General features: G+C 40.3%; 1 protein-coding gene across 3 annotated transcripts in view; it reads left to right on the top strand.

The window, feature by feature from the left end:
- Window positions 1-305: 305 nt before the first annotated feature.
- LOC101168071 (basal cell adhesion molecule) overlaps window positions 306-15,374 on the top strand; it is a 49,639-nt gene continuing 34,570 nt past the window's right edge. For 2 of the 3 annotated variants that reach the window (XM_023964003.1, XM_023964002.1), the window contains exon 1: window positions 307-566. In XM_023964003.1, coding sequence (XP_023819771.1) covers window positions 503-566 — 64 coding nt within the window. In that variant the 5' untranslated portion in view covers window positions 307-502. Of the gene's footprint in view, window positions 567-15,374 lie in introns of all 3 variants that reach the window. The other variant, XM_023964001.1, reaches the window with a different exon arrangement.

Here is a 15,374-nt window from a genome sequence, read left to right as displayed (position 1 = left end):
TTCAACTCCAACATCAAAGCTCTGGAGCTGCTCTGTTCAAAACATCTCCAGCCAGCCTTCTATAAAGCTCAGTTATTTATGAGTAAAGGGCACGTTTTTGGATTCGCTATGAGTCAGTGCGTCTCATGATAAAATCCCTTTCAACTTGCCTTAAAGAAATCCTACGGGCCCCAGCAGACCTGCGCAATTAGTCAAGTGGGTCTTTTCATTGGAACTGAGGTGGAGAGACGAGAAGGGGGAGGGAAAAAGTGTGTGGGGAGGAGAGGGGGTCACCTTTTGTGCAAATATATCAACCAAGTGGATTGCCACCAGCATCAGATTTCTGAGAGAGAAAGAGAAACTCAGAGACGGGAAGCTTTGGAGCACAACCACCAGAAGAGAAAGACAGACAGACAGGTCTGCTGCTGCTGCTACTGCTGCTGTTGCGCTCGATTTCTGCATTGAACAACCAAAAGCAAAGTGATTACTTTTTAAAGAAAAAGAAAAAGTTGAACGAGCTGGAATGGACGGGAAAACACTAAGACTCACGCCGCTGTGGTGCACCTTGCTCCTCTGGGCATTCCAAGGTGAGTGTCTTTACGCATCCACTGCGCTTACAGCAACTTTGTCCCGCTTTTGAACGCGCCGTTGGTTCGATTTTTATGCTTTCGGGCGACGGATTTCCACTTTCCTAGAGCTGCAGCTGAGCTCACCCAAGTGCCCAAACCTGTCCCGTTCACGCCTCAACTCAACAGACTGTGTGTTTGTTTCCCCAAACTTCAGAATGAGACTGCAGGTGGACGATATGCGTTTTTATTTGGAGGAAGGTCAGTTGTTTAAGTAGAGACCCACTCTACTCCGTGTGCGCCGCGTGTTGTGCAGCGTCAGACTGCGCAAGTAGATTTCACGCGGGGTTTTATGTTTGTCCCGCACTTTTGAGAACGCAAACCTGTGAGGAACCTTACTTTATACAGGACAGCTCTGCCGCAGCACGGAGGGACACCCTAAGTAATTTAAACGTTCAAATTTGCATTCGCTTCTTTATGGGCTAAAAGCAAGTATTCAACCCCAAGTACTCAACAACTTAAGAGAGAGAAAAAAAAAACAATTTTCGTTTTATTTGAACCTTTTCCCCCCTAATATCTTGTTGCTTTGCCCAAATCCTGCTGCGGTGTGTGCGTGCGCATGCGTGTGCTGCGGCGCAGTTTTCAGCGCTTTGATGTCGGATTTCTGTCTCCTGTGTTGGCAGTGCGCCTCACCCTCAGCACCCCAGGGTGCCGCCAGAAAACTAAGCCAATTTCCAATGCAACTTGTTTTTCCCTGAATATTGTTTACTGCAGCGCAACAGATAAACTAATACACAAAGTAGTCAATATTTTGACAGAATGCGCCTGGTTTCATGTGTTTCTCCCAAAGGTGTGAGTCTAATTGTAATATTATGTCATGTACTTTTAATCACTTGATAATATATTTACATAAATTTGATGCCAATAATTTTATCATCATAACTTTAGAGTTGCCTTTTTTCAATGCATGTTTATATTTTCAATTAATGTAGCATTTTGTAACAATTTCAGGATGTTTGTTACAATATTTTAGCCTTTTTTTAAATTAAGGAAGAGAAGGGCAGAGCTTATTTGCTTGTGCCCCCTCCTATGTTTAAGCCACCCCTCCCCTCCTTTTTTTCTGCCTTGTCAGATTCCCTTCATCTCAGGAAATTTCTAACCACTCTGCTGGCACTCCTTTATCTTATTAATTGAATTGCAGCCCTACTTTCCTTCACATCAGCATCAGCTCTTGATGACTCCGTCCTTTCCCGCTCTCCCCTTGCCTCCTCTCCCTGATTTATTGGATGTTCCCTCACAGTTGCTCCCTCAGAGACAGTTGTTGGGCTTTTGCGGAGTGTCTGTCCCCCTTTGTGGAGCCTCCAAACAGGTGCCCACTAAAAAGTGCCCTGTAATTTATGGAATCGGGTCTAATGTATAGCCTGCCGTAAGCGCACATCACACAGCTGTGGTGCATTGATTTAAAAGCTTGTCTCCAGGTACTGAGCTCAACACGGCGTCAGCGTCTTTAACCCAACCCATTCAGTTCCACACGACAAAGAAAAAGTCAGCAGACGTTTTTTATTCTCTGCTAAAAACTCTTCTCTTCCTTGAGCCAGCTTTAGTCTAATAATAGCAGCACTTGTTTTGTCTCGATGGGATTGTGTCATGCAAATCTACATTCTTTAGATTGCTGGTCACACATGTTTGAAAAGCCAACTTTGTTAGTGTTGAGTGCAAATGGGAAAAAATGGAACCACAGATGCATAGTGGTCCAATGTAGTACATCTGCAACAAAAAATATAGTAAGCCTAGTAGTAGATGCAGTAGTAGTAGTAAGTAGGGCACAAAATCCACTAATGGCACCAAAAATATCTATATTTTACATTGTTATATTTCATTTGAGTCTTTTTAAGTATCAAACTCAAAAGAAAAATACACTTTTTTAACCTAAATCAATTTAGAACTTTGGAAAAAAGCAGATCTCCTTTTTCTGCAACAAAATAATGAGAAGGACCCACAAAAAAATATGTTTTTCCTGAATGTAAAACTACAGCACAATTCAAGTCTGAAGTATTTTGAGCTTTATTTAAATAACTTTGGAGCACAGGAAATACAAAAAGAGGGTCAGATGAGTCAGATGAGTCCTGGCTAAACGGCAGAGACTTGTGAGGGAAGTGGAAGGAATTGTTTTGACAAGCATCAGTTGACTTCAAGGTGTGGTCTACTAAGCAGCGTCAGCCCCTTTTGTCTAACACAGCTTCAAATCCCACAGTCATTTCCTCGCTTTTAATTTCTTTACCTCAGCCAATGCGACATAAGTGGTATACCCCCTGCAGCCTTGTGTAATTATTATGGTATTAGGCTTGAAAAAGAGCCGTATGGCCGAGAGGAGTTTTGTGAATGACCCGGGACACGTTTGTTTTTTTTATTTATGAAGTTTCAAACTGACATATATCCTTAAATTTCATGTGTGAATAATCCACAAAAGCAACACAGTTCACCTGATACTGCTTTAAGGATGTAACAAGGTTTCTCGTTTTGTCATTTGAGTCTCTTAAAAGAGAAGGGCTGTAATTATCATGCTTGGTTATCTATGTTACTGCAAGTTGGAATAAGTGGCATTCTTCTGGACACGTAGGTGCTCGCCCTCTAACTTTGTAGAAAAGAGCTTCTGTCTTCACTTAAGTTCCTACTCATCACACGCGACTGCCTTTAATGCCAGAACAAACAATTACCAATAGTTTACTTTTCTCATTTCCACTGAAGTGGAACATTCCAGCAAAATACTGCTGAGGTAAATAGTCATACGTTTGTTAAAAAGGGTACTTTCAGGCTCTGTTAGAGTAACTTTACAATTAAGACTTTTATTCCCCATTTCAGTATTGCAGCTGTGCGAGACACTGATGTTGGCTGGCGAGCTGGCAGTGAGCCCTGCTTGACAGCTGGGCATCAACACATGGTACTCCGCACGCACGTGGTTAATCCCAGGGAAGTCTTCAGTCAGAACAATGCAGTTTTCAGTGCAGATGGGAACGTTTTCCACCTAAAACTGAAACTCTCTTGTGGCTCTACGAGAGCTTCAGCTAAAGCTGTGATTACAAAAGCCTCCACAGGTATATAAACCAAAAGGCGTGTTTTTTGTGGGGTTTTTCCAGCGTGTTTTCTCATTGCTGTCTATCATGCCATCTCACATTCTTTTTCTTTCAAACCTCTATTCCTCACTTGTTTCTTCACGCAGTGTTTTTCAAAAAGATACGCTTTTATACTCAGCCCCTGTTTGATTGCTGTCATTTAACATGTTTCTTTCCAACAAATCATTGTGTTTCTACTTATTGCAACCCATTACTGACCCTGCATAACGTCAGGAAGATGGGATGCGGCGCTTTAGTGGGAGAGGCCTCTGTTTGCTTTTACAGACGTCCCTCGAGTCCCTCCAGAATGGATTTATGACCACTATTAAGGACTTAAAAATGGGAGTTAGAGTCCTCCCCTTCACCCTTTTGCATTTGATTCAAGCATCTTAGTAGTTATGTTAAAAACGCTGAGCTAAAATACAAAGTAGAAACTTAAAAGATGTTGCTGAGGTGTGGTTGGTTCCTTTTCAGCTTTCCTGCTTCAAAGCTATTGGGGAGTAGTAAGGAGGGAAGGAAGGAAGCATAAAGCAAAAAACAGACAACCAAATTAAAGAGGGAGATGAGAAATGATTGGAGCCAACCATTGTGCCACCACAATGTAGCCTTGTTGTTCCTGTCTCTGGGGAGGAAGTTGATAGTGATTTGTAATTTCAAATGCAGCCTTGAAAAGAGGCTTTATGTTTCTGGATGTGTGTCCTTGGTTCTACGTGTGTGTGTGTGTGTGTGTGTGTGTAATGGTAATTTAGGGAGTAGGATGCAATTCAGGGTTGTGCAAAATTGAAATTTCAAAAAGCTCGTTCAGGACACAATAGTAAGTGCAGCCTGTCCATTTAGTGGACGAGTGCTCTATTAGGAATACAGGTTTTAAAAAAAACCTTGTACTTCAGGTTGTTTCTTTGTACACACACACAAAGAAATGCAGGATTTACTTGGGTTTTCCAGTTGTTTTAATCAGTCAAATCACATGAAACAAAAAAAGGCAGCGATAGCAGCAGTAAAGATCAGAAAGATGGACTGAGTCCAGATTGAGGAATACCAATTAGGAACGGGGAATGTCATGGAAGAGCCTGGATCTGAGGCCAAGGAGATCATTTTCCTGGCAGAGGAGAGGAAATTCTAACCCCTGTGCCCCTCCAAGCCTAAACCCTCCATCTGACTGTTGGCTGGCACGAGGTCCATTGGGAGACGCACAAGCTGTTGGCTTTCAGACATCAACAGTTGCCTCAGCAGCAGTTGTTGAATGCACCCTTCAAAGAAGCCCCCCTCCACTGCTTAACGCACACGCACTTGGTTCCATTACCACCTTATGTCTTTCTGTGACAACGGTTTCGGCTTTAAAACAATGGTCAAAACTGCAGTTTTTATTGTCATAATAATTTTAGATTTATGTAGCGTTTCAAATAAAGCTCATGCAAAACTGCTCTGGCTTACCGTGCTACTAAAAAAATCAATCTACAAAGCATCTTAGTATTTGTTTCTTATGAAAAATGTTTCACAATAATCAAACCAAACTTTATTTATAAAAAAAAGGGCTTCTCATGCCTTGTCCTTTACATTTTAAAAAACAAAAAAAACATACACAATGTTATAAAAAAACTACAACAACCCACGGTTCACTCTTCCCACTCCCCTCCGTTGATACATATGGCGCATGACCCCACACACAATGAATACTTATAAAAGTAACTTTTAAAAGAAACTTAAGACTCCCTTTCTCTCTCCTCTGTGTCATATAAATATAGTCTTTGGGTTTAATTGTTTCCTCAAATGAATTAAAAAACAAGTCTGCAATGCAATGTTTAGCCTGTCCTTTAAACCCTCTACAATGGCTAATCTCACTTTTTCATCCATCACCCCCTCCCCATGACTTTAATCTAGTTAATGGTTAAGCAGCGGTGTTAACCTCCCCGGTGAGACTGGTCACTGTTTGACAATGAGATCTTATTGCCTTAACTGGGCCAGTGGGACCTGGGAGAGTGGAAAAGGTGCATTAATCCTCCTCACTAGGAAGGAAGAAGAGGAGGAGGAGGGGAAGACGCCCTCGCTTTAGTGTTTGTGTGTGAAGGCCAGAGGTCGTATTTGCGTTGCAGCTTTAGCAGAGAAGTTTCTGGAGTGTTTGTTCCGATATGACCCGCATACCTGTAAACCTGAGAGGAGTGGCCTCCTCCAATGTCATGTGAGAGCATGTCCAGAGAACCATCACTGAGCAAAACCAGTCTCAGTTTTCCATGTGTCTGTGATTTATCCTGAGGCCATAACTCACCTCTGTTTAATAGCACTTTTACATATTTGATCCCTTCAGAAATCAGTCATAGAACGAAGCCACTTTTCTGTGTTTGTGTGAACTTGACTTTGAAAGAGTTGAGAGGTACCGCCTACGTGCTTTGACACTTAATGTTCTCCTTCAGTCACGTCTTATTCTTATTTTAGCATGTTTTTTTTTCTTTACGCATTTCCTTGTAAATGTGCCTCTGGGGCTCCACAGCCTCCTTTTGAACATATCTCTGTAAATCATCACTTTGATTATCCTGGAGTGGCCGATCTGGAGCTTTTGGATCATTTTCATGAGGCTTTTTAACTGCTGGGCTGTTGTCTCAATCTGATCATTCTCATCGTTGCAAGTCTTTAATCTGCTCAATGAGTGCATGCTTTACTTCCTATTGATTCTCTGCACCATCAGAAATAAAACAAATAGAATAGAATCAATATAAAAATGCACAGGGTAGTTTCTGAAAGCATAGGACTATTAATAGTTTTGGAAAGAAAAAAAAAATTCCTTGCAAAAAGACTTGATCGAGGCTGTAAAAAAGAATGTAAAAGTTAGACATTGATGGTTAATGTGATGTAAAAAGGGACTAATAAAGGTTTTCAATGAACTAGCTGTTGGCTTTTCCAGAACACTTAAGGAAGCCAGACTTCTTCTTTGTCTGCTTTTATGTGGTTGCCAAAAAAAGCAACCCATCATTGGGGGGTCATTGAATTGCCAAAGTCATCAATACATTGATTTTCCAATTAAAATCCCTGTCTCCTCAAATGAATAATCAATATGGAGTCTCACTTCTTTGGGAAATTTTCAAGAAAACTCACAAAAGTAAATATTTACCAAATGCTATTCAAAGGAGAAAATGAAAGAATATCTTTAGATAAATCTGATGATCAGATAAGCTGATCTCCTGATAAAATGATGACTGAAATGAGTCATGAGGATTCTAAATGCTGATGGGTCACGAGCCAAAAAGAACATGATCTTAAAAGTTACTGCTGTGAGTTCAAACATGTTTAAAAAGTGTCTTTTGCGTACAGAGTTTATTCCAATGCCTTCAGAGGTCTGTCACTTTTTCCAGATTGTGCCACTGTTGCAGAATCTGCTTGATCTATTTGACAAAATTGTGCTGACCAAATTGTGAGTTACAGCTGTTTAGTGAGTAGCTGTCTAGCCTAAAGGCCTGTTCACACCGGGACGAATTTCGCCGTCGATTTTCGCCGACGTTTAACGCCTCGTGACTAAACAAAGGGCACCAATGAGAGTGTGCACACCGACGCGAAAAAACGCCCCGCGTTAAAGCGTCAAAAAAAAAAAACGCCTCGGGTTCGTTTTTTTTTTTCGACGCGTCGCGTCGAAATCTACTCGACCAATGAGAATGGCGCTTTTGCTCACGTGTCTGGAGCTTCTGAAGTTACAGTAAAACACAACTTGGGGGCGCTCATACACAAAACTGCCTTGCTGAGCACACATACCAGCGAAGAAGATAGACACCAAGTAGCGTCTACACTGCCGCGAAGCAATAATGACGGACATTCTAAAATATCCCCGAACCAAGCACCAGTTGGAGCTACTGGTGCTTGAAATATTCACGTTTTCTTTGTTTGATTCTGACAAGCGCGTAAATACTTGCTCTCTTCTTCTGAGTGAAAAGCGACTTTAAGCGTAAAGTTGCGCAGCGCCACCTTGTGTACAGGAGTATTTCTGTTTACATTAAGCGCCATCTAATGTCAGGGAATGAAATTGCATGTTCACTCCACTCATCGTCAGCGAAAATCGCCTGGGTGTGAACACAAAAAACGTGGCGAAAAACGCTGGCGAATAACGCCTGGCGAATATTCGTCCCGGTGTGTATGGGCCTTAAAGCAAAAGAAAAAGTGATATAAAAAAAACTTTGTCCTCTCGGACTGACCTTATTCTTTAGACAGTCATTCGAGTTTTCAACTTAAAGACCCTCTCTGATCATCTTTTGATCTATTTTAAAATCATTCCCAGTGTTTTTTTTTTTTTTAATTATAATTATGCTGTTTTTTTAGCCCAAATAAAAAAACCTGTATCGTTTTCTAGGAAACAGTTTATGCAGAGCGGCGGTGGTTCATTAGAAATTTGTCTCTAAATTTTGGGCAGGGCTGTAGGCACAGAAAAAGCCCACCCCCACTTCCCACCTCCCACCTGTTTACTTGCCCTCCTGTTAGCTTACAGCCTCTAACAATCCCAACATAACATTACTAGTGGAACACATATGGCGGGCAATATTGGAGCTATCCAGCCATACAGTTTTGAGCCAGATGCCATCTCAATGGATGCATCCAAATAGAGCGGAGGAGAGAGTTTGTGGCCTGCCGATTGTTGTGTTTTACGTCACAACTGCAAAGTTTTTCCATTGATATGAATAAAGAAATACTCAGAAATGCAATTGAATCGGTTAGTTCAAAAGGGGCCCAAGTCCAAGAGGTTTGTTTTACCAGGACATTATTTTAATTGCATAGCTTAAAGGGAGGCTACACCAAATGATTAATACTTTAGCCAGATTTAGCACCAGTTCATAGGTTACAAATGCTATCATATGAAGCACCTCAATTTTATCATTTCAGAGGACTAGCAATCTAAAGTCTCTGGACTTGGGCCATTCTTGAATTAAACAGGGGCGCTGCCATATTGGATAACTAGCGCTGCCATCTATGGCAAAACCCATGCAAGAGAGACCCAAGTCCAGGAATGTTACACTTAATGCATTTTAAATGTCAAGCATAGTCAATACATTCCAACGAACTTGGGACTTTTTTGCACATAATCAGATAGCTTTTCCCTTGAAGACCATAGAACATATAATATCTCTATTTTGAAAAATTGTGGACTTGGGCCTCTTTTGAACTAACCGATTCAATTTTTAGCTTCATTTTCTTTATACAGTATGTCCTCCATTATAAGAAAAACGCCACATGAACATGATAAAAACACAATTTTTATCAGAGTGGCTCTTTAACAAATTTGTTAGCACTTTAAAAAATGTTTTCAAACGATCTAACTTCTGAGTTAAAATGGCACTTTCATGCTGAAAATTAGTCTCACTCTAAACTCATCCATCGCTTTTCTTTCTTGTACCAGAGACACATACTTGGGTTGTGTAAACATCTTTTAGCTCTAATGGTGCTAGTAGATGCAGATGATAGGAGTGGAGTAGTTTATGCTCTAAAAATATTCAAGACGGAAGTGCTTTGATGTTATAACCCACTCATGGACTTCCAAAGATGCCTTGGTCTCACAGCAGCCAATGTATTTGAACTCAGAAGGGTTGGAAACTAAATCTCCTGTTTAATTCATCATTTTTTATTTAATTTAACAGAAAAAAAACAGCCCAAGCTTTCTCTGGACTCATGTGAATGTTTAATTTGGAATCAATAACATTCAATTGGATTATGACTCCATCCGCCTAAATGATTCCCAACTACGTGACTGTGCAATCTGCAGAATATAGAAAGTGATGCATAGTTATTGTAGCTATAATGCTCCAGTTATTGTGTGCCTAACTGGTTAAGAAGGGCTAAAGCAATTTTGACTGCAGTCTTTGGGCTCAGGGCTCGTTGTTGCACTAAGACTTTATTTATTGAACATGCATTTTAACTGAATGAAGACATTTGAATGGATGCTGTATGTCCTCTGAGGCTTGAGAAGGTAGTTGGGTTTTTTTAGGCATCTGCATTAAGCTCTCAAAGAGGCAATCAGAGGACCCCTCCTTTTGATCCTCTTCCCACTTACATCATCCACACTCATTTTGAGATTTGTCTCTGTGGAGAATGATAAAAGACGCACAAACTCTTCATGTCAATTAACTGTCCAGGGGTGCACTGCGGACACAGTGTGTCTCTGCATTGATTCTAGAGCGTGAGGGTGGGGCTGGTTAATGGCGGGGGCAGAGAGGACACATGTTCAATAACAAGGCCTGACAAAGAGGCACGCACTGAGGGACGGATAGAAGGAAAATGAGAGGACGATGGTGCATTCATTATGCCTGTGCTTTTCATTATCTCTCACTTCTACTTAGTGCCGGGAATCAGAGTCCTTACAAATAAATAAATGTTTTCCATTGAGAGCACCATAACAGGGGAGCAAAGCTGTCGCATCACAGCAGAGGTTTCTGGTTTGAATCTCAACATGGACCTCTCCTGATGGGGCATGCTTTTGTGTTGCAGGTTTACACCTATACTCTAGGACAGATGTGGGCAAGCTTTTTGACTAAAATTTGACAGAAGGGCAGAACCAGGAGCAGATACGCATAGTATTTTGGTACTCCGCCCCATAAAAGAAAGAAAAAATATGAAATCTGGACTAAAATATGCTTTAATTTTGATTGAAATTTAATAAATATATTATAAAACAGATAATTTTGGACTTTTTATTTTAAAATTATGACTTTTGTTCTCATTTTAGAGACAATTGCCTCATTGGGTTGATGTCCCGCAGGGAAAAATGCAAACTTGAACAATGAAAAATGCAAACTTATAAAAAGGCTGCATTCATAAGGTTCATGTGGAGTTAAAATTATTTATGTATCACACCAAAAGTCTTTGTGGTGCACCATCTATGAGTGGACACCACAATTACAGGGAAAATGTAACATTATAAAGGAATACTAATACTCCATTTTGGCCCCCAGTATACGGCCCCAGGGCCAAAGTTTGACCTTCCTGCTCTACAAACCATTCCTAGCTGATATAGGAACAGTTCCCAAATCTGCCAAGTTTTCTCCATTTTAACCTGTTTTCTACGTCAGAAAACAGTTGTATTCAGATGAACAAGCTCTGCTGGCTAAGACCAGACAACTATACATTCTATACCCAAGAAAAACAGTTTCACCTGACAAGATCGCCTTGCTCTGTCATCAGAATCCCAGCAACTAATGTATCCAATGAACTGGGAACCTGCCCCCTGCCTAATGACTATTGGGAAACTCTCCAATCTTTCTGCAACTCTGGACAACATAAAGCTAATCATTACAATATCTAGTGCTAGAAGTTTATGTATTAATTTGATACGAGAATATGTTAAAAAGCTCTAAAAAAAAACTTTTGATGATGCTTTTTACCGGTTTGTCCATCTAAAATCAAACTTACCAAAAAGGAAGTAACAAAAACAAAGTAGAAAAAAGGTGGAATGCATAATCCTTGTTTTTTTCTCAAGTACTTACATATTATTGTTAACACAAACAGGCTCCAACCAGCCATGTTCATCTCATGTTAAATGCACAATGCACACATAAATACATATTGCACATCATGTCTCATGCACTCCTCATTGCAGCATCTTTGCATGTGTTTTTCAGTCTTTTTCTTTCTACACCTGAACAATGCCACATTGTAAAGACATTCCTTCAGGCTGTTGGAATGCAGGTATTAAAACTGGGCCGATTACACTTCAGGCAAAGGGAGAGGCAAGGAAAGGAAGAAGAATGCAAGTGTAGAGAAAAAGGGAAGAGAGGAACTGTGGAGACTGACGAAAGGTGGTACTAGTTTATGTTGAAACTGCGTGTAACTGCACACACAGGTGGATACCACATGCAGGAGTGTGTGCACATATACGTGGCTGCAGGTGTTTTGGTGGATGAGTGTGAATGCACAAAGCATTGAATGAGCTAACACTTAAGTTCATGTGTCATTAAGGGGTGCAGTGGGTGTGGGGCCACAGCTTGCTGTGTGTGGCCACTCGTCATCTGGGTTGTCAGGACTGTTGAGTACATGTGAACATTACCGCAAACCGAACATTACCTAGAATCCAGACTTAAGTGTGGACAACCCACTTCTAGGGAGTACCAGCTGGCGATGGGACACGGGGGGGTTTAGACACAAGTCAATTGTATGCTGACAGGGCCTCACAAGCTTAGCCTCAACCTCTTTTTAAAAAACTTTTATCAGCTTTTTCCAGCTTTCCTTTTTACTTTTATTTTCATCTTTTGTGCTGATCCTTTGTTTACAATTTTTTAAAATCAAACTCTGTCAATCTGTAGACTTTCTTCCTTAGCTGGTTTTAAAGTTATTTACTGTGATTTCATAAAAGAAACTCGAGGCTCAAATATAAATTTAGGCTGTCAGGGTTCTAGTATGGCCATCCTGATAAAGATGTCTGCAACATAAAATGGACAAATAAGTACATAAATAAATCTATCCATGACTTGCTGCACCCTTTCCGCTGAGCAAGTCATCCTCACACAAACCCCAGCTAGCACCATCTGTTTGTTCATGTGTCTCTTTGGCACTGGCTTTTGTGGCATTTGATGTGACAGTTCACCAGAGCATAAAACCCCGGCCCACCAACGGCACAGTAACAAGGCAAGCTGAAGCCCAGTATGGGGCGATTTCCCCAAGCTAATGCTAACTCCTAACTAATATTCACTGAGAGATGTTTGATGCTAGAAGCAGTTGGAGGAAATGTGGACCGTATGGTTCCTCTGGTTCCAACCAAACTGGCTCCAGCCAAACAAAGGCACGCTTGTTCTCCTGTGGCTCCCCACCTGCTCTCTCCTCCTCCGCTTTGCCTGCATCCAAGTATCAGAGGCAGACCTTCCGTCCTTCAGTGAACACTTTCTCCTTCTAAAACCTTCATTGGGCTTCTTTTTTTCTCTCGCTTTTATTTGTCATTCACAAATGTAGCTGGAGAATAAAACATGGTAACATTGGCTAAAACATATATTTACCTTTAAACACCATTTTTTTCTCTGTTATCACTTTACCTTTCTCTGCTTTTTTGAATATTTTACCTTCATCCAGTCTTTGCACTACTGTCATCGACGTCCTTTTCTCTATGTTTGATTTTCTTACTCATTCACAATCCATTGCCAATTGTTGTTCCTGTTATGTCTGTTGGCCCGCGTGGTCCGAGCAGCGGATTATCAGTCAGTTGACCACCAGAAAGTAGCCAAAGCTTCTAATGGAAACATGAGACAATATCGAAACGATCAGCTTTTTGGCTGTGGATCACGAAAACAAGCTGTTGTCTGAGGACCAGCCAGACTCGGTCCACACGTCCAGGAACTACATTAACATCAAAGCTCACACTGCAGTTTCTGTTTGTTTCCGTCTGCTGACTTTGGAAGTACAGCTGCCCCCCCAAAATATAGAATGTACCAAAAAAAAAAGAAGAAAAAAAAGAATAGAGATGAGTGATCATTCAAATGTGATTGAAACTATTTAATAACTTCCAATAGTATTTCTTCTTTGGATGACCACTTCATATATATACATATTTTTTTAAAAATCTGTGAATTCATTTAGTTAATTTGAGTTTTAATTTTAGATGTCCTCTCCTTCAAATAATTACCGGTATCTGTAAAACCACTACAGGCAGAATAATCAATGTGAACCTGAGCTGAGGCTTTTTTTCCTTCAAAGCCATGCACAATGTTTCTTTTATGTTCTTTACTAATGATCAACTTATAAATATTCCAGTTTTTCCCCCATAATTTCACCTTGCGCATCTTCAATTTGGTGAATAGTTTAAAACTACAACTGTTTTCTAGTATTTTATTTTTCACTTTAACTTTCATTAGGCAGTTTAGACTCTAAAGTGAAGGCACAATGAACAAAACATGTATTACACCTTGGCATACATATCACATTTTACCATCTGTTTCCAAAAGTTGCATGTTTTTGGCAGCTTACTGTAATTATGAGTGCTTGAGCCTTATTTGGACTCTAATGTGTCTAATATTATCAGAAGGAATTGGCCCTATTCTGCTGGGAGTCTTAAGGTCTTCTGCCTTCACTTGTCTACAGTTAAAACCTTAGCCAAAAAGTTGCCTGCATGCTTCTCCACCTCAGGTTCACAACTCGTTACAGAAGTAGAAGCTTGGTTTCTTTGCCCGGGGCAACATATCTGCTCAGATACGAGACACCTAAGTCTTGGACAATTCTAGAGCTCTGCTGAGGACAGACGTCATGCACATCTCCCATCCATCAACTCGCCTCAACTCATTTTCACATTCCTGAGGTCACACTTCAGCACTACTTCTTACCTCTACCAAGTTTTGACAGATTCTGCCTCAGTGTTTTTTTTTTTTATCTTCTCCTTTTTTGACCACGTCTTCTGGGATATTTGCAAGTTTTTGCTTGCCTTTGCAAACCTTTTAGTCCTAACCTCCACACTATAAACGTCAGCATTTGCCCCAGGCGTCTGAAACAAATTCTGAAATGTTTTCTGAAATGAGATTCCGTGACATGCAGCATTAGAAGACACATTATTAAAACCAGTGAACAGTAGTGCTCGTATCAAAGTGCTGAAATGTATGAGGTAGTTTTTTGATAAACAAGTCTGTGATCATGACCAGTGTTTCTTTTTTTTCATCTGAATGAAAAAAAAAACATCAAAAGTTTTCATTTGTAGTCCCCACCATCATCCATCTGAAATATACCTGGATATAAACTTCAGATGCCGAAATTATAAAAGGGTGCACTTCATTTTTTATTACTAAACGCGTTGGATTCCACTTTTTCATGTATTTTTCCCAGAAGTTGATTTTTCTTCTCTGATGCTGCCCAAAAACACAGGAGTAAAAGAAAAACAGTACATCTTTTATTCAGTCTGCTTCTTTCCTTATCTGTTGCCTCTGTTTAACCCGGCCCTCCTCTCCTCACCTCCCTGCTTTTCTCCTCCTCCATTCTCCTCCTCTTATTCTCTTTACCTTCACATGTTTAGTGCTTCACTATTATTAACAGATTCCTGGAGATGGAGGAGGCAAATGAGACTCAAGGTTCTGAATTTAGCGACCCAACAAAGTTGCAAAAGCATCCTCCTCCTCTTACTGGTCACACATTCACAGATATTCCTTGGTTCCCATGAATTGCTTTTATTTAATTAATTTAGTTTTCTGAAACAAACATCGCCCACCTGGACCATATGTTTCAGAATATGTTGAATATGAATGTGTTTATGTATGTAGATATTTATGATTTCTGTTAAGCTAAAGTATGTTTTGTATTTTAGCTTTATTGTTTAATTTAGCACTGTTACTTCTTGACACCAGCTGCATAAAAGCTCACTTATAAAGAATTAAGTTAAGAATTTTAGATGTTTTTCCATTCCATTGTTGCTGACCTTCACATTAACGTTTTTTTTTTCTTCCATTACATCAGCCTTCAGAGTGAATGCTTGTATGGAATGCAGCAGGAACTTTTACAGTGATACCAGGGTATCCTAACACACATTGCTTCATTTTGTTATGCCACTATTGTCACTTGCAACATTTCTTGTAACATGTCTCTATCTATCAGTTTCAGTCTACTGTTTAATCTGGGCTTGTCAGATTCCATCTACATGTGACTGTTGGGTGGTCAGTCTTCAGAAATGCATTGTCTTTCTTCATATGGTATCTTGACTTGACATGATTGGCATGACAAGGAAGGAATGCGAAATGACCATTTTTTTGGCCGTTTATTATGTTCTGTTTCTTCAGAACCG

Source organism: Oryzias latipes, chromosome 16, assembly GCF_002234675.1.
Source record: "Oryzias latipes chromosome 16, ASM223467v1".
NCBI classification, from domain to species: domain Eukaryota; kingdom Metazoa; phylum Chordata; class Actinopteri; order Beloniformes; family Adrianichthyidae; genus Oryzias; species Oryzias latipes.
Note: the sequence above shows the minus strand (reverse complement) of the source record. Positions and strands in the feature narration are given on the sequence as shown.